Source organism: Fusarium tjaetaba (genome assembly GCF_013396195.1).
Source record: "Fusarium tjaetaba strain NRRL 66243 chromosome Unknown NRRL66243_c0000092, whole genome shotgun sequence".
Classification (NCBI taxonomy): domain Eukaryota; kingdom Fungi; phylum Ascomycota; class Sordariomycetes; order Hypocreales; family Nectriaceae; genus Fusarium; species Fusarium tjaetaba.
The window spans coordinates 60252-78402 of record NW_023501288.1 but is presented as its reverse complement, the minus strand read 5'-3'; the positions used below and the strand labels follow the sequence as shown (position 1 = coordinate 78402).

General features: G+C 49.4%; 4 protein-coding genes across 4 annotated transcripts; 1 reads left to right on the top strand and 3 right to left on the bottom strand.

Annotated features, from left to right (window-relative positions):
* Positions 1-5374: 5374 nt before the first annotated feature.
* On the bottom strand, positions 5375-6611 carry FTJAE_4925 (uncharacterized protein; the record flags this gene model as incomplete). Its single annotated transcript, XM_037351379.1, has 2 exons — positions 5375-5769; positions 5831-6611. The coding sequence occupies 2 exons, from the start codon at positions 6609-6611 to the stop codon at positions 5375-5377; spliced, it is 1176 nt and encodes a 391-aa protein (XP_037207934.1).
* A 6538-nt stretch (positions 6612-13149) lies between these two features.
* FTJAE_4924 (MRPS9-mitochondrial ribosomal small subunit) lies at positions 13150-14158 on the bottom strand (the record flags this gene model as incomplete). The annotated part of the gene is made up of 2 exons (XM_037351378.1): positions 13150-13241; positions 13306-14158. The coding sequence occupies 2 exons, from the start codon at positions 14156-14158 to the stop codon at positions 13150-13152; spliced, it is 945 nt and encodes a 314-aa protein (XP_037207933.1).
* Positions 14159-14534: 376 nt separating this feature from the next.
* FTJAE_4923 (elongation factor 1-gamma) lies at positions 14535-16149 on the top strand (the record flags this gene model as incomplete). The annotated part of the gene is made up of 4 exons (XM_037351377.1): positions 14535-14564; positions 14621-14840; positions 15065-15113; positions 15165-16149. The coding sequence occupies 4 exons, from the start codon at positions 14535-14537 to the stop codon at positions 16147-16149; spliced, it is 1284 nt and encodes a 427-aa protein (XP_037207932.1).
* Positions 16150-16525: 376 nt separating this feature from the next.
* On the bottom strand, positions 16526-17797 carry FTJAE_4922 (uncharacterized protein; the record flags this gene model as incomplete). The annotated part of the gene is made up of 2 exons (XM_037351376.1): positions 16526-17276; positions 17442-17797. 2 exons carry the CDS (start codon positions 17795-17797, stop codon positions 16526-16528), a joined length of 1107 nt encoding a protein of 368 aa, XP_037207931.1.
* Positions 17798-18151: the final 354 nt, after the last annotated feature.

Below are 18151 nucleotides of genomic sequence, written 5' to 3'. Positions count from 1 at the left end.
ACGGCTGGTGAAGATCCGGGGCATGAGGATCCATGTCTGGAGGCTTGCTTGCATCCATGACAAGCTCATCACACCTCAAGATACGGGCGCACAAACAAGCCCTCGGCAGCTGACTCGACGTTGCACGAAACCTTAGCTGCATGTCTCGAACAGCATGCAGCCTTTCAATGCGAGTTGCTCAGGTATTGGGTTGTCATAATGATGAGGCTAACGAAACAAAATTGTTTCGCTGGGGATTAGTCTCGGTTGTCGATCAGGATGTAACCCTATCTCTAGAGGAACATGGATATATCTTGAATATTCAAAGTAGGCTAGGTCGTTTTGTTTTGTTGGACTAGTTAGACAATTGTCTAGTTTGGTTTCGTTTGTTCCCTCGTCAAATCTCCCTTTGTTATCTCCAGGAAGCAGAGGGGTGTAAGTCGAGGTTGGTATAAAATGACCTGTCATATTCGGATTTTAGTGTCGTCGAATTTCCGGCTGGCTGGGACGGCGAACAGACGTCCCTGTTGGTGTTAGGGGGCGTTAGAAATCCGATAGACGAATCGCGGGAGACAAATGCCGGGATTTGATTCGTGATTTGTCGCCAAATGTAGACGGTGTGTAAGTATTGAGCCGATCAGATCTGATACCGCTGGTTAGTTAGCGACAATAGTCGCGCCACACTAGATGGCATTATTGGCGTGATCGACGAGGGAGGCATCTTAGACATGTCTTTTGACACTTTTGCGTCTCCATTCTTGGAGAACGACGCACGTCAGGATTGTATTTGTGTATGCATAGCTCAGCCGCGGTCTCAGCTCTCGAGACAAACCCCAAAGCAGCTGAGGAATCACTCTGTTGAACAGTCTGTCAAATTCGCCTATTGGTTACCAGCATCCGCTCAGCTGGAACACCAAACACAACTAACCCCCACAAATTGCGGCACAGGCACGCCAGCAATACGGCGCAGTCAATGAATTACATGGATAGTGTTTATGGTGTTTTCTTTTGTTCGCCAATTGTCCAGCTGACTTCAGGCATCGGTAGCCAAGAAAAGAAAGCTGCTCGAGGGAGACCAGAGGGTGAGCTAATGCCCAACGATTCAGCGGTCAGGCGAAGTATGTGGAGTTGAGCTTGACAGAAACTGTCGGTTGTTTTCGTCCGCTGCCTGCAGCGGAACAGACGGAACAGAAGGACTACACCAGCTGGAAGACACGGCGAGACTTGGAAGCGCCGTGGTCCAGAAGGGGTCAATTAGGTTAGGCCCGGCCAAGTCTAGCTACTTGGGAATGGATGCATCGAGCAGTCAGATGATGCGAATGATGGAGGCGAGTTGATGCCCGATGTATGATACTTGATATGCTGAACTGGGGCGGTCTGGGAGACGGATGGATGGCAGACATCAAACGGCCCAATTCTCGCCTCCTGCAAGCAATAGTACAGCGTGTAAAGTCAACGTCAAAAGGGCGGTGTTTTAATTAGGCGTCGATGTCATTGGGCTCAAACGTGAGGGCATTTATGCATCTCTCGAGATGTTTCCTGTTGTTGCAATCCGTTTCCCCATTAAAAGAAGTTGCCGTGTCAGAGCGTCAGCTACGATTCGACAATAATGTTTCAGCCTCATTTGGACTGAGTTGCATCGCATCAGCGAGGGGCAACGTGATCGACGTTGGGGCGTTCACAGCCGTTGGACCTCAAAGGCTCAAGCCCCAAATCCTTCCATGACTGTGGCGAGTGAGTACGTGATCGAGGGATTGGGCTGATATTGGGTAGGGCGACATGAAGAGAGCGATAATCTTGCGCTTTTTTGATGCTATGTTAGGCATCGGCCAAGTCGAGCTCGATGCTGGAGGGGCAATTGTTGGTGATGGTTCATGAGCAAGTCAGGCGGGGCGCCGCAATTGGCTGGAGAATTCGGATGAAGCAGAAATGCCGCTAAATCGTGACAATGACAGAAAGAAACGAATCATGGTTGTCAGTGCGGAAGCGCCTCCACGCTTTTGGTCTACTAGAGTCGATTGCGTTACTGCACTGTAGAGTATGTAAAGCTGATCCGTAAAAGCAGAAGAAAAGTTGGATGTAAAGAAGAAAAGAGAAGCGAGGGTATCCCCGCTCTTAAGAGGGCAAGTATAGGTAGGTAGGAGGGGTCCATCCAGCTCAGTTCGGTCCGCCTCGTTCTTTCCTCACTAAACCCGGCTGAGTTTGGACAACTCGATAAGGTCCAAAGGAACCTTAAGAGAGACAATTGGGTGTAGGTACCTAAGTGAAGAGTCCGTTCGCGACTATTATCCAGTCTAACAATTCGAGGACACGTCAGTAGAATCGGGATTATCATCTGATCCTACCTTTCTTTGACTGGTCACGTCACTATTATTAGCGTTGCCAGATAAAGAGTTCGCTGGAGATAGACTGGACTCAACTCAATCAACTAGTAGATTTCGAAACAAAAGGTTTATTTGGTTGGTAAAACACAACTGCCGAGGACTGTGTTGCAGCTGACCAGTCATCTATCATTGTAACTGCAACCAACTGACTGCATTGGATTCTAAGGACTGCCTACATACGTTAGTCGAAATACTCGGTACCGTTGTTACCAATCGTCCATCTCTCGCATGCTTAAATCAAAACCCCCTTGTGGAATTCGTGGCTCTGTCCTGGCAAGGATATGCTTGATATCTTTTGTTAGCAGAGCGGAACAGCGACTCCTCAGTAACATTCAGAGAGGATATGCTGTGCCGTCCTCCATTGAATGATGATCACCAAACCAGAGCAAAATCTAGATCTCCGGGAATCTCCCGAATGTAACTGAGCAATAAATAATGTCATCCCTTCCCAAGCCCAATTAATGATGATGATGATGCTGTGTTGTTTGCTTTTTATGTCACTTTCTTTCTTTTTTGGTTTCTTTGTCTTTCTCAGCCACGGTGGATTACATACTCCTTGTCAATACATACATATCCTGTCCTGTCAAGCACAACCTGGTACATAGCCCCCACTTGACTCGCGCAATCTTTCACAACTCACACCTCACGCCCCCTAAAAAGCCACACGCTGTCCATTGGCTCACAGCGGCCGGGTAGGGCAGACGCCTCTTGTTTTGAGGTGCTTGTACCTGCATAAGAAGCCACTTTTGCGGGAAGACAACCGACTCGACTTTGTACCTGGTACGTATATCCCTTTCGTTTCGCTATGACACTGTTGCATTTACCTTATGCACATGAGAATGCAAATGCAAATGCGCCTCTCTCTTGCAGCAAAGCTCGGCTCAGCTTCACAAAGCGCCCAACTTTGATAGGCTAGACAGGCCTGAGAGAATTTCTTTTGCCAGCAGAGAAAACTGGACTTGGCCGGCTGACAATGTTTCTTCCTTTGTTTCAGGGACTGAAGAGGAAAGTCGTCATGCATGAGTGCATATGTGTGTGTGTGAGATGCATTAGGCTGTGCCTCTTCTGTGTAACCAACCTCGTCCTTCATAAATGCGGCCTATAATTAACAGAGACGCACGGGACATGTCGGTGAACTCAACAAAGTCACCGAGTTATCTGTCGGTGAATCGATGTGTTTGTTGGCAGTTCTGCACTCATTGCCTTTGAAGAAACAAGCTCAACATGAAATAAACAATGGCGAGTTTAAGACTGTCAGCTACAGTATAGTATATTCAGTGAAAGGAGCTGTCGGATTGGCGCAGTAATTATTTAGCCTTTGAATACGCCATATGAAGTCAAGTCAACCTCCACAGCGCGCCAGCCACTCCCGTGCGTACGTCAACAACATCAACAACAGGGGATATACCTCAGTCAGATAACAACATCCACAGTCGGAGACTTGCCCAGGAAAACTCCATTCAGTAAAGCTGCTCTTCACTATTCACGATAAATCTGTCGATAACCCACTTGGAACAGAAGCTCAGGTACCGAAAAGCACTCGCCTAACCGTCCATCCATCTAAACCTCAGCCATCATCTTTTTACCCCCTTATACCTCCAATGTTGTCACTGAAGAATAGCCAGCCTAGGTATAATATCCGCAGGGATCAAACTCAGCCCGCTTTCTCTCGCAAGCAATACCCTTCAGGAATAACCCCGATGGCAACTCCCGTTTCTTCAACTACGGACGGATACTACAGTAGAGTGAGGTAAGGTAGGTAACTAATTAATCAACCCCTGGCCTGGTATTGGTCCCCCCTGTTTTTGTCGCTTGTCCTATCTTGTCAGGTTCAAATTCTTAAGGCGGCCCCTCCCTCTCACTTACATGGGTATCTTGTCACTTTTCTAAACGAGGCGCCATCACATCCGTTCCCATAATCCATTTATCGATCTGCTTGTCAATCCTCTCCTTGGTTAGTTAATAACATTGCGGGGGCCAAGCTTCTAGAGTCTACGTACCTCACCGACCTATCTACAGAGTACATCCATTCTATTGGAGCCAATTGTAAGCTGGTAACATTGGGCAGAAATCATCACACCGTAAAGTTCTCCCTGCTATAGCCATGCCATTTCATTCACCTTCACAATTTTTAATGCCTGATCAAAGCACTCCTCAGTATCTGTACAATTCTATCAGCTTCTATCCAAACATGCGTCTCATCCTGGTATTCCCGTTCATCTAACATAGCTGGCAAGCCCGCGAGGTTCTTCCAGTTCCACTCTTTTTGCCCACCCTCCTAAATGCTGTAAACCCATGAACGCAGCCTTTCTCTAACTCAAAGCAAGGCTCGGTAAATAATAGTACAGTGCTGCCAAGTCTATCTTGGAAGCCTGACGAGAAAAGAAGAAGAGAAAGAGACAATATGAAACCCTGCCCAACCTTACCCAACCCTGACCTGACCTGACCTGACCTTTGCTCCAACCACAGCAAGGCAACTTGATGCAAGTCTGAACGCCTTTCCCCCGAAATCATTACCCACGCGCCCTTCGGTGTCAAACCCATATCCATTTGCCTCTGCAATGACCAGCAATGTATCCCATACCCGTATAATACATAGAGTATTGACTATACCCTCTTTTCCTTGGAACCCCGCGATGCAATCATGATTGTAGCAATCCTATGCCTTTGTACACTGCCAGCAAATGGTGGGAGAAAATCTGGCCAAAATAACAACATAAAAGGAAACTCGTGAATAGCCCGTTGGGCTTACCATACATGACATCAACCCAAGTCGTAAAATGCGAGTGACAAGGGGGTAAGCATAATACGCAACAGAACCATCGACATATCGATGTTTAAAAAGAAAGCAGTTGCGAAGCGCAACGAAAACAGCGGTTTCCTTGTTGCAGCTGGCGCTCAACATTGTGACGCCATGCAGACATTGGGCCGTGATGCCTGATTCTGAACGCAAATTTCGGTGTCAAAAGGGGACATGTGTGTGTGACGTGTGTTTGAGTGCTTGTGCAGTCTTAACTGTGTACGTTATCGATTGCCGCTGTCGCTGTCTTCTTCTGAAGCATCGTATAAGTCCAGACAGTCTTCAAGAACTGTATGCACATGTTAGCGAATCCGGCCAGACTCTTGGGGCGGGACTGCAGTTCCTCACCAGCAGTTATTTGATCCTCCCATACTCCATATTGATAGTCCACCAGGCCATGGCGTTCTATACCGTCACATAACCTTATTAGTTCATTTCCCATCTTTTTAATCATGGCCTTTGAAACCAGACTTTGCGTTCTCGAAAGTTGTTGGGATGAAGTCATTAGGTCGATTTGGCGCTGGCCCAGTCCGAGCCAAGCGTGGTTGAAGTCGTTCCACAGCTGAATACGATCAGCATGGAGGTTGGTATCGTCAAGATTAAGACCTGGGCACGCACAGTAGTTAGCTCTGGCTTTCTGCTGTTCCATAGACAGTGTAATACATACCTAGATCTGCGACCTGAGACAAGAGCCAGCTAGTGACGCTAAGCAATGTCTCAGATGCACTCTCAAGAGACCCATTCACTATTTCTTGAAATATGCTCCCTAGCTGCCTCTGGTAACTAACCCATTTCTCTTCGAGGGCGCCTTCCGCATAGTCGTGGTCGTCTGTCATTGAAACATCGGCGGTGTTTGTTGCCTGCGGCATCGCGCTCACACTGGACATGCTGTTGCTCGCATAATTCATGGCATTGCTTTGCTGATAGACATTCGCGGATCCGCTTGGGCCCTGCGCCGGCTGCTGTAGACTCGGGCCACCTGAGGCTCCAGTCTCAGACCCAAAGTAGCTCGAGGCGACGTCTGGTGGCATCATTTGCATAGCTGCAGGTTGCCGCGAGCTGAATTGCTGCGCATCGTAAACTGTGTTTTGCGTGCTCGGTTGGCCAACGTTATACATCATCGTAGCTGCGGTGCTGTAGCCGCCAAAGCCTTGCGTTTGGCGGGAGTCGTGGCCATACTCAGAGCCATAAGCTATAGCTGTGCCAGGCATATTTGCCGTCGAGAATGATGCACTAGGTTCTGAATAGTAGCTACTGTAGTTACCCGGAGCCCCCATGCCTCGCCCTGACGATGAAGGGCCAGCAAGGGATGCAGGGCGATACCTGTCGTTGGAAATTCCAGCGAGCGAACGGCGCTGTTGTGACGGATCGTTGAGTGAGTATCTTTGGTTGGGGTTCGAATGGACCGGCGGTTCATTCTGCCTCCTCATACGGTTCGAGTCGTCCATGCCCCGAAGACCTTCGATACCACACGACCCTGCTGTCGGTCCCAGCTGATGGGTGGTCGGCAACGCTGGTGACTGTAAAGCAGCCAGTTTCGATGATCCGGATAGTTACACAATACACGGTGCTGTATCAACGGGGAGGAAAGGGTATCCTTTTAAACCAAAATGATGTGGTTGCGAATATGTGACGGAACAGTGTTGTTGTTGGTGCTAGAGGGGTCACCGCGGGGTTGCTGAAGAGGTGAAGTCCACAGTGGGAGTAGTCGCGATGATCGATAGTCGGGGGGTGTGGTGAGGCAGGGAATGGATGGCTAGCTGGGGAAGATAGTAGTCGAGTTGAGAGATCAAACAGCTCTGCAAGCAGGGTGCCGCTGGCCTATTATTCGCAAACGAAACCCAGCGGTTTACTGATCAGGCAAGAGAGCTGATGGCTCAGCCGGGGATCTGGGTAGCAACGTAGTTTATCAAGTCGACTCCCAATCGTAAGCTAGAGCCTAGCGCGTTCATGCCCGGTAGAGGCTGGACGTCGAAAAGATGACGAAGAACAAGGCGTTAGTTAGGTCTAAGTAGCTTGTCTGGGGCTTTGGGGCCCAGGGCTGATTTGCGGATGAGTTGTCAAACGGTTGTCTCGCCGTCAACTAGGAGGATCCTGGCCAAGACCCCATGTAAGAAGAGACCTTGAGCATGACAAGCTCGAGCCCACTGCGATCTGCTGGGGCCACTACAATGCACCAGGGTCTCTATGAGGGACCAAGTCAATGTTCTAAGAAAAAAGCTTTCACTAAGCCGGTACGGGCGTACGATTCCGCCGAATCGGTGTGGTGACAGTCTCTTGGTCACGTTGAGGAGGATATGACTTGAGAGCAACTAACAAAAACGAGGATGTATGATCGAAGGGTCAACAGTGGGTCACGGGAATAGACGTGAGTCGCGGAGATGACGAAATTCATCAATAGCAAACAGAGGATAGCCACGGGATCTATATAGCATACTCACAGAGAAGGCATTGCACTCGCTGGAGGCACTATGATTTACCTAAGGTCCACCATCGGAGGCAGGGGCAATGTGACTGATGAGACTCACTGTGGAATCAGAAGGGGTTTCGATGAGAAGGGAGGGGGTGTGACAGTAGGCCCAGATGTGAGGACAAGCAAGACCAAGTGAGGCGTATCGTTTTAGACTACTGGCTAAAGACGCTGTGTGAATGGCGTCAGGGCAGCCGACATACATGTTAAGCCCATGGGGAAATCCAAGATTGAGGCAAACTGAATGAACGCGTGTGTAATCCGAGCATTGAATTGAATGGGCAAGAAGCATTGTATGCTTCAGCTTCATCCCCGGATGGGAAGATGATCCAAGGTAGATATGAGGCAACGTGGGAAACGGAACTGAGTGGCCCAAAACACTCTAAAAGAAAACGAAGCCCAGGTAGAAACACCAGCGATTGCGGCTACAATGGTACGTAGCCTGGAAGCAAGAGATCCATTCAACAAAGAGGGCTCATGAGAACGGGTTTGGAAATTGTGGAAGGATCGGCGTCGTCCTTCTCCATCCACCACGTAACCAGCCTAGGGCACTACCCCCTGGCCCAGTACCTTGGTAAGAGGCGCCAGGAAGATTGGAGGGGAATGGTACATATCGAAGTGGCTTGCCTGGGCGTGAATTGAGCGGATGGAGGGTGTAGCGTCTCGGATCCTGGGGCGCCATGGGTGCTTTGCGCAAGTACCGGACCGCTTTTTGAGCCGTGGCCCTAGTAAACATCCGGTAGTCATTGCAATTGCTCATGCTGGGCGCTGAACAGCGGCTTCTCCTGCTTTCCATCCAGTGGTGACTAAATGTTGGAATCCTGTTCTGCTTTTTTCGTCGTCAGAAGCTGGGTATCAATGCATTAGATAAGAAAAGTGGTGGTCCTAAGACTGCTGTGGCTGCTTTTCCATCCCATCGCCATCAGGCACCTTGCGTTGACCTTCATATCTCTAGAGTCAGATAGCCGCCAAAATAGTTTGACGCCTTGCGTTTTAGGGCTGTACCTCTTGAAGCTCCGGTGCAAGTACCAGTGCTCAATTGAGAATTTTTTGGCTCATTCTTTGACAAAAGTGTTAAGTGGGCTAATGCCAGAAAAAACTTGACACGAGACCCGCCAACCGCAACCTACTTGAACACACATGGTGATATTTTCGTAAATTGCAAGACGCTCAAGCTCTCTTGTTTGAGGTACTTGCCACTGTCAGTTCTGTGAACCTCATATCTCAGTCCATAAAAATCGTAAAATACCATGGCTTGGATACGAAGGAGACGGGTCACCGTACGGGGACCATAGACAATTGTAGAGGTGTGTGGGTAATTCTCAAGCTCTGCATATTGGTGAAGTGGCTCAAAAATAATTAAGCAGATCTGATCTTGTGAAAAATGACCACTATAGTCAAACAAGGCCAAGCGGGTGACAAAGCCTGTCTGTCAAGTATTGAAGGCTGCCTCCCCAATGCAGGACAAATGTCAGCTAAGTTGGTGCATCGATTATTGTCTTGGAAGATGCCTATGATCGTGCGGTTTGCAGGGGATAATTCGCAAAAATAACCAAAAGAAGACGCAATGTTTTCATATCGACCTTTAGACCTGAGCAATATTAGCTGCCTGCTGGGTTTGCTTCCCATTTTTGCCCGCCCTATACAAATCAACGTCAGTAGGTCGATTTGACACTTACGTGTCTGTAGCAACCATGGACTAGGGATTTGAGGTGACAAGAAAAGCAACGACAGATTATTGCAAGGGCGAAAGTCGCAGGAAAAGAAAAGAAAAGCAACACAGAGCCAAATCGAGCCATGGCGCTGGTCCACAGTCCACATATGGCGGTGGTTCCAGGTGAGGAAGCCGGAAAGAAACGCTGGCCAATCGACAGAGGAGGGCGATATCAACTAAAATCCTTGTTGGAGTTGAGATGCTCGTGCTTCGGACGCAACGCGCTTGTTGCTTAGATTGGAGGTAGCTCGACCCTCGCGCCAGCCGTCCGGAGAGGGCGATATTGTTATGGAGCGTGCCAACAATGCTTGAGCTCAGCTTGCTCGGATTCAATCTAATGCTTCAGGCCAACAGCATGAATGCGAGCCCCTGGCGGGCATGCCATGCCATGTTGCTAATAGGGGCTGGCGAATTATCCGGATTTTCGGAGGCGCTCACGCTGTCGGGAAAACACTCAGTTTTGAGTATGCTTTGAAGGTTTAATGATGCGGACTTAGATCGGGTTTTAGAATAGCATATGTCGTGGGAGCTGTTCGGACCTTGATCCTGGTTGGCTTGCGTGAGGAAGATAACAGTCCGGCGATGTCGATTCACTGAGCAGAAGTCAGGGCGTTTCTGTGGTTGGTCAATGGCTCGAGGAAAGCGGAAATTTTCTCATAGGGACTGGGGTAGGCGTTGGTCGGGGCACCTGCCAGCGACCGATGCTTTGGATACAGTGGGTAAGGCAGGTGAACTTGAGTGGGTAAATGCCAACATTTTGGAAATGAGACAAAAATAGGCTTCTTCAGCACGATCTAAGGGTCTACTGTAGATACTAGACTCTCCCATTGAGATCGTCTGTGTCACGAGCAAGACTGCAATGAGGCTGGTAATCACATACCATCTTAGTGGTTGAGTTTGCTTCGTGGAAGTGGCGATTCCAGTTGTAGTATTTGAGGGGAAAGTGCATGTGATCTTCACTTTTGGCTGAAAGTTAGTGATAGAAGGTCAGCCTCATATTCGTTGCCTTGATTCCTGCAACCTCTGTACAACCACGGGAGGATCTTACCTCTTTAGTATCAGGTAAACTTAGAGCGGTTCAGACTGCCTTATCCAGCCACACTTTAAAAGGCAGCTTCGATTTTACCTGTTTCCATACTCCGTTGCACTTTAGTTCTAATTCTTTCAACATCAACAGCGTCATTAACTCCATTGACAGGTAGATGATGGCACTTGAACACATATAAGGCAACTTATTTATTTTCCCCTCAGAAACACGCATTTCCCGTGAGTTTACAAGCGAACCATCGCCTCTTCTTCACCTTCAATGGGCTTGCTGCGTTAGCTACCCTGCATCAACATCTTCAACGGCTGCAGGTGCTTTGATTAAACTGTCAACCAAGGGTCATCACCGAGATCTCCCACCATCCGGCCGACCCCACATCAAGTACCGGTACCTGAACGACCAGGATACTTGCTGAAGCGCACTAGTTGACGCGCATATCGGATCATGTTTCACGCGTCTAGAACTGCAAAAGGCAACGCGCATCAGCCACGCATGAGAATATGGCTTTAGTTTGGCTGGGCAGCTGGGGTTCCAGGGGCGACGATAGTGATGCTGAACTCGAAGCCCAATCATAATACTGCCCAGACACCAATTGACTAACAAAGGTACCTCGCTCCGTTGATCACAGCCCTGCTCGCCTTGCATGTTCACACTATCCAAGCAGAGCAACCCAAAGTTCGAGAAAGGCATTCGGGAGCCTTCTTATGAATGTTGTGCATATCCTGCTACTATTGTGTTATGCTGATCAACACACATACATATACTCCGTATGCACGCCAAATTAGTTTGATCGAAGAACTGAAGACGATCTCAGCCTCGCCTAAAAGCCGTTGGCCGTTAACTTTTCCTCAACTCTTGGAACGAGATGAGATTGGAGATTGTCCAGATACGCCGCATGTATCCAGTACAGAGTGCCGCAATGGCACCGATTCTCAGGCAACAGGGGTCTCTATCCACTCGTGGCTGCGTCCGCCCCAAAGCCTCCGACCTCAAACCGCCGTCTGCCCATGCTTAACGCTCTCCACCTCTACCATGATGAGAGCGATTTCTGGATATTATTCATCAGTACTAACTCTAGCTGGATCCGCGTTGGCACGGGCTAAAGTGGCGGCCTCAATATTGAGTTCGACGAGGATACCGCGTGATGTTGGTTATCACTACACCGAGAACTCTGGATCTCCTATGCCGTCATTATGCTAAGATCCAACAGTTATTGAAGGTTCGCCTAGCGCATCGCCATTGTAAGTTTATCTTAACTTTCGCAGCGTTTGTGGATTCCTACCATAGGGCTTGACATGATGCCAAAGGCTCCAATTCCCATTTTGTACGAGTTGCGTTTGTTGTGATCATTATGCTGATTACTATCAGGTACTCAGAATTGCTTTATTTGAGTCAACATCAGTTTCAACATTATCAGGTACCGATCCTCCCCAGGGGTAACTGAACATCATTTTCGGAAGATTCTCCATCCCGCCACACCGTTGTGCCGTTGGATCTTAAAAATTGAACCAACCGCTTTTCTTCCTGAACATGCATGAGCTGAAACGCTTCAAGCCACCCCACTGAAACTGATTCTAGAAATCTTCTTATTCTCCAGCAATCCACTCTCCAGCTTAACAGCTGATGCAATGGCTTGAGGTGATTAATCTATAGAGCTATCCGCTTGTTCATATCAACGAGCTGCTTACCCCAAGAGTCACTAGCACAAAAGCATTATGGACGACTCATGGATCGGCCCCTATACCCACGCCTTTAATGCCATATGTATTGCGCGTCAAAGCAACGTCCCTCGCTGGGACGCTGCGACCAGCGGGCTGCGGAAGAAGGACCGCAATTACAACTACCACAGCTAAATACGAACTTCCTCACCGCTTGGCCAACCGGAGTGCACTCGTTATTCAATTGCCATGGAGCTAATAGTGCCAGGGATGCTCAGCACTTCGCCGATTGCCATCCGCTCCGTCCCGATTCAAACTTGATAAAAGTTCGTTGTTATATCAAGGTCCAGGGCTCATGTACTATTAGTATTATTCCAACGTTCGTCCTGCATTAGCGCTAATGATACGATTATTCAACTTTACTTAACGGCAACATAGCCGATTGCGGTATAAAATCATGACATGAGCGGATAACGGGAGCTACCAGCGCCTTGGTGGCTTGCTAATTACCGTCAAGGAGCACACTTCAGGGTTCGATGGGATGGCCCGTACATGATTGCTGCAATCCGGTTCGACCGGTAGGTGCTTGACATGTTTAGCACGTCAGAGAATGTCTTATACACACATGAAGAAGGCTGGGGTTCTCAATGTTCGTTGAACCCCTGCATGTCATTAGATACTCTTCAGGGCGCGTGAAGGAAGTGTTGACGTCTGGCTGGCAACAAGGATTCCCATGTGATGAACAAGTACGACTTTCCGGAACCCGAGGAACCGGAGACGTGATGCCGCATCAGCTCATCTGAGATCTATGGTTACATTCGTCCGAGTGCACCAACTGTTATTTCGAATAGACACGATATTAACCACCAAGGAACAGGAGTGCCTTTCATGACGGTTTCCAGCCATAGTTGCTCGTCCACATGATCACAAACCAAAGATTACAGCTTCTTTCCAAGGCCGGGCATGGGTTTCTAAAACTACAAAAGTATTGTTTATACATGGAGGTTGGTTGAGCGCCCCGCTCACCACCCTTTTCATCATGATCACAGCAACATGCTCGATCCAAAGTCGTGAAATGCCAGCTCTTTGCAAAATTTGCTTATCGCTTGACCCAGGCGGGCATCTTGCGTGCCTTGACATGGCCGTGCTTCTTCCTCTCCACTGTCCTTGGGTCTCTGGTGATACAGCCAGCTGTAAATACGAGCATTAGTCATTGCAACGAAATCAATCGCGACGGTGATTATCAAGCACGTACCTTTTCGAAGAGCGGTCTTGAGCGCTGGCTCGTGAACGATCAGAGCCTTGGCAACCGCCAACGTAAGAGCCTCGGCCTGACCGGTTGTTCCACCACCTTCCACCAATGCCCAGACATTGTACTTGTCTAATCTCTCAGTGGCCTGAAGAGCCCAGACCGCACTCTCACGATCATGAACACGACCGAAAGCTTGGCTGAGGGTCTTGCCATTGATCAGCACTTCTCCTGTACCCTCCACAACCCAAGCCCGGGCAGTAGATTCTTTTCGCTTGCCGACACCGACAGCTCGTCCAAACTTGTCGACTGTCACCTCGTGAGGTACGTTCATGAATGGGTTGATGTCTCGCTTGAAATCCTCAAGAGCAACCCGGACTTCCTCAGGGAAGAGTGATGTCTCAATCTGGTTCAGCCGCTTGGCAACTCGAATGACCTTGGCGTAGTGAGAGGCCTTGATTGGTTCACCAAGTTTCGATCGCATTTCGTCGAGCTTTACCCAAGCTGTTGGAGGGGCAGCGCTTGGGGGTAGTGTCGGAAGAGTGTGGTATTTGGTGAGAAGACGAGCGATTCGGAGGTACATCTCATTGAATTGAGGTTCCCGAGAGAAGTACGAAGCCGAGACGGGAACGGCTCTCGCATGCTGGACATCCTGGAATGGCAGAGAAATCTTGGAACTCGAATCTATCACGGCGAAAGGATCGGGCTTGGGCTCGACGATCGTTGAGGATGTTTCACTGGCGATGCTTCGCACACCGAGGGGAAAAGTCGCTCTTTGCAAGGCGGGCTGAGGCCATGGTGCTCGGAAAAGTTGGCCTTGACATCTCAGCTGCCGTAGGCTATGTGTAAATGTCGACATGATGGCCAATTCGGAGGATGGCCCCGTCGGTATCGTATCGGACCACGAGGTTCACTGACGGTCCAAAAAACTTGACGGGAATTCAAGGTCCATCACGGGCTAGCTGAGTCGGTGAGGTCACGTGGAGAGGATGGATGTTCATAGACTTATCTGTACGCCACAGATTTCACCCGCCACACTGCATCACAGCCACGCCTTTCGCAGCTTGTTGCTCGTTGCTCGGGCAGTAAGGCAGGACCCCACTAGCGCGGGGCAAGCAATTTGACACACTTATTAGAAAAAAACTTCCCCTCCTCTTTTTTCTCCTCCTCATTCCTCCTTCGTCTCTTTGTCTGTCAACTTGTTCGTTCTCAGCTGCCTCAGCAAAGCAATCAAGATGGCTTTCGGAACTCTCTTCACCCGCGAGGTACATACTCTCGAGCATTGAAATTGAATCTGAATTTGCTGCAAGTTCAAACAAAGAGCGTCGTTACTGACTGGTCTTGGTTCTTCCAGAACAACTGCCGTTCTACCGCCATCCGCGCGGTCGCTAAGGCCAACGACATCGAGCTCAACATCGTTGAGGCCGAGAAGGGCAACGCTACCGTTGAGCACCTCAAGGCTAACGGTCTCGGCAAGATTCCTGCCTTCATTGGCGAGGATGGCTTCGCTCTCTCCGAGTGCATTGCCATTGCCATCTACAGTAAGTAAAGCTGTGCGCGATGCGTGCCTAATCTGGCACCACTTTTCTTTCTTCTTACCCCTCCCTTGCGAGTGATGACCTAGCATTATTATACAGTTATCCCTGTCTGAAATGTCTTTTTCAAGAGTTATTGTGTGGATATCGTCTAACTTCTGACCCTGCAACCTAATTTATCTTTGTCTATGTTGTCAGCTTTGTCGGGATCTTTGCTAACCCCGCTATAGTCACCTCCCAGAACGAGAAGACCACTCTTCTCGGCAAGACCAAGCAGGAGTATGTTGATGTCAACGCCCCTTGAGAAGTTCTTTCGCTAACCAGCCAAAGCTATGCTTCTATCCTGAAGTGGATGTCCTTCTTCAACTCCGAGATCCTTCCCAGCCTCATCGCTTGGTTCGGTCCCCTCAAGGGCGACGCTCCCTACAACAAGAAGAACGTCGATGATGCCTCCAAGGCTTCCCTGAAGGCTTTCTCCGTTGTCGAGGAGCACCTCATCCGCAACACCTTCCTTGTTGGCGAGCGCATCACCCTTGCCGACCTCTTCGCTGCTGGCATCGCCGTCCGTGGCTTCCAGTACTTCTTCGACAAGCAGTGGCGTGAGGAGAACCCCGCCGTCACTCGATGGTTCGAGACTGTCCGCGCTCAGCCCATCTTCGCTGAGGTTGCCGAGAAGGTTGAGCTCCTCGAGACTCCCGCTCTTACCAACACTCCCCCCAAGAAGCCTGAGCAGCCCAAGAAGGAGCCCAAGAAGGAGGCTAAGAAGGAAGCTGCCCCTGCCGCTGAGGCTGCTCCCGCTGCTGATGAGGCTCCTGCTGCCCCCAAGGCCAAGCACCCTCTTGAGGCTCTCGGCCGCCCCTCTTTCCCTCTCGATGAGTGGAAGCGCCAGTACTCCAACATCAAGGACCACAACGAGGCCATGAAGTACTTCTGGGAGAACCTGAACTTCGAGGAGTACTCCATCTGGAAGGTTGACTACAAGTACAACGAGGAGCTTACCCTCACCTTCATGTCCAACAACCTGATCGGTGGCTTCAACAACCGTCTTGAGGGTTCCCGCAAGTACATCTTCGGATGTGCTGCCGTCTACGGCGAGAACAACGACTCCGTCATCCAGGGTGCTTTCGTCATCCGAGGCCAGGAGCACGTTCCCGCCTTCGATGTCGCCCCCGATTGGGAGAGCTACAACTTCGAGAAGCTCGACCCCTCCAACCCCGAGCACCGACAGTTCGTCGAGGATGCCTGGGGCTGGGAGAAGCCCATCACCGTCAACGGCAAGGAGTACAAGCTTGCCGACGGCAAGGTCTTCAAATAAACAAATCAAAAAACGGAAAAAGAAAACAAGAGCGATGATGATAATGGCTTATGGTTAAATGGTTGGGAGGGTAAATGAGTTTATGATATTTTATGCCTCATGAAGGCCCTGCCGGCTGGCAATTCCCTATGTAGTACCCAAAAGAACGAAGAGCTGTCTCTTACTCATAGACAATTGAAAGGATTTTTTTTTGAGACCAAGTTTTATGTGTCGCCTTTCGCAATGACCATTTATGTTCTATCATCAACACGCTATGAAGTTGTATCTCTTGAGGCCTCGGGCCTCGGGTATCTCTAAATGAATCTAAACCGTCTATGATATCCTGTGATTCATCTTATTCCTGATACTTCCCAAGTCGGCGCATGGTCAAACCTGACTAGGCTGCATGCTCTGGCAAGACATAGACTGGATCAAGCTTGAAAGGGGACTGTCTTACAAAGCGGCTGATATCCGCCTGGTAGGCAAGTTCATTCAGGTAATCGTGAACCTGAGGCAAGACATTGGGCATCTCAGTGGACAGACCGGAGAACTCAGGAAGTGTAAGCGTGTTGAATGGTTCACTCCGGCCCTTCTCTAACGAGTCATCAACCAAGATAGTGTTGCTCTGATTCCAAAGGCCTCCCTTATGAGCCTGGGGATGAGCAGCCCTCACCCGCGGATTAGTCCATACGGTCGTGAGGCGTTTGTAGACTTGCACTTTTGCGTTGTAATCACCCTCCGATAGACCGAAAGAATCACGACCCCAGACGACAAGAACCCGCTCGCGCTGTTCAGGTGTTAGGAGCTGTTCAACCATTTTGTTAACGTTGTCAGGGCGGGCTGAGGACCAAATCGCAACATGGAAAGCGTCGAGGCAGTATTTCATGAAGGTCTTTGCATGAGGTCGCTCGACAAAGTCGAAGGGCCGGCGCTTGTTGGGTCGATAGAGGAGAGTACCATTGAGATCCATTATGATGAGAATGCGACGCGGTTGAGGGAGTCTTTCGGGGCTGAGGTTCGCTTGGGCCATGTATTCGGGCGTAGGGTTGGGAACACCTCCAGAGGCTTTGCTTGGGATCTTGTGGGGTGAAGAAGAGCGACGTTGAACTGGAGGGGCCTGGATCATTGCCCTGGGACCTTTGGGGATTCTAAGAGGAGTTAGTGACATGATATGGAAAGATTCTATGCTATGAGTTTAAGAGGCTCTCGATGCATCCTCAGGTGATTTCAATCCTATTCCAGACCGAAATCATAACTGAGGACTATACATTTCCAAGTCCTTCAAAGCGCTGGAATACCCCGAGGAGCCTTACGAGCATATGATATAGATCTTCTGAACGTACTTTGCATCTGCAGCAGCTTTATTCTTCTTCTTGGGGCCTTTGGGCGCATTCTTGGGCGCACCACCCTGTCTCGGCTGCGCCAAAGTGAGGCCTGGTATTTTCATCGGCCTGGATGACGGCCCATTCGGCACGACGTGTTCTTTATATCCTGTCATGGCTGAAGCTGGGAGAAGAAAAGAAGCATCCTGTGTTGGTGAAGTCTTTGGTGCTGTCGAGTTGAATGGCAGTGGAGAAGTAAAGCTAAAGTCAAAGAATTTAGGAGTACGGGATGTACCAAAGAATACAATATTACGGTTCTTCACCAAACGGCGAACGGTGCCCAGCATGGGGAAAGGAGGAAGAGAGGCGCATTAACCAAAGAAGAATACGATTTGCGATACAAACATTTGGCTTTTCTTAACTTTAGCGGCCGAAATCGCGGGGCAGCAGGGGGTGGGCCTAGACCCATTTATGCAAATCATTAAATGGAGGGACCATAACAGCACTTTTAGACTGTTCATGTACTGTGTCACTGCGCTATAAGAGACTGCTTGAGACTGCAGGGCCTAGTAGACTCTATTATGTAGCGACAATAATACTCTATCTTCTAAAAAGTCTTGATCTTGAAGTACAGGTTTTGACCAGTACAGCAGTATGTTCAATGCTGATATTCAGCTACCGGGGCGCTAAGATAAGACTAC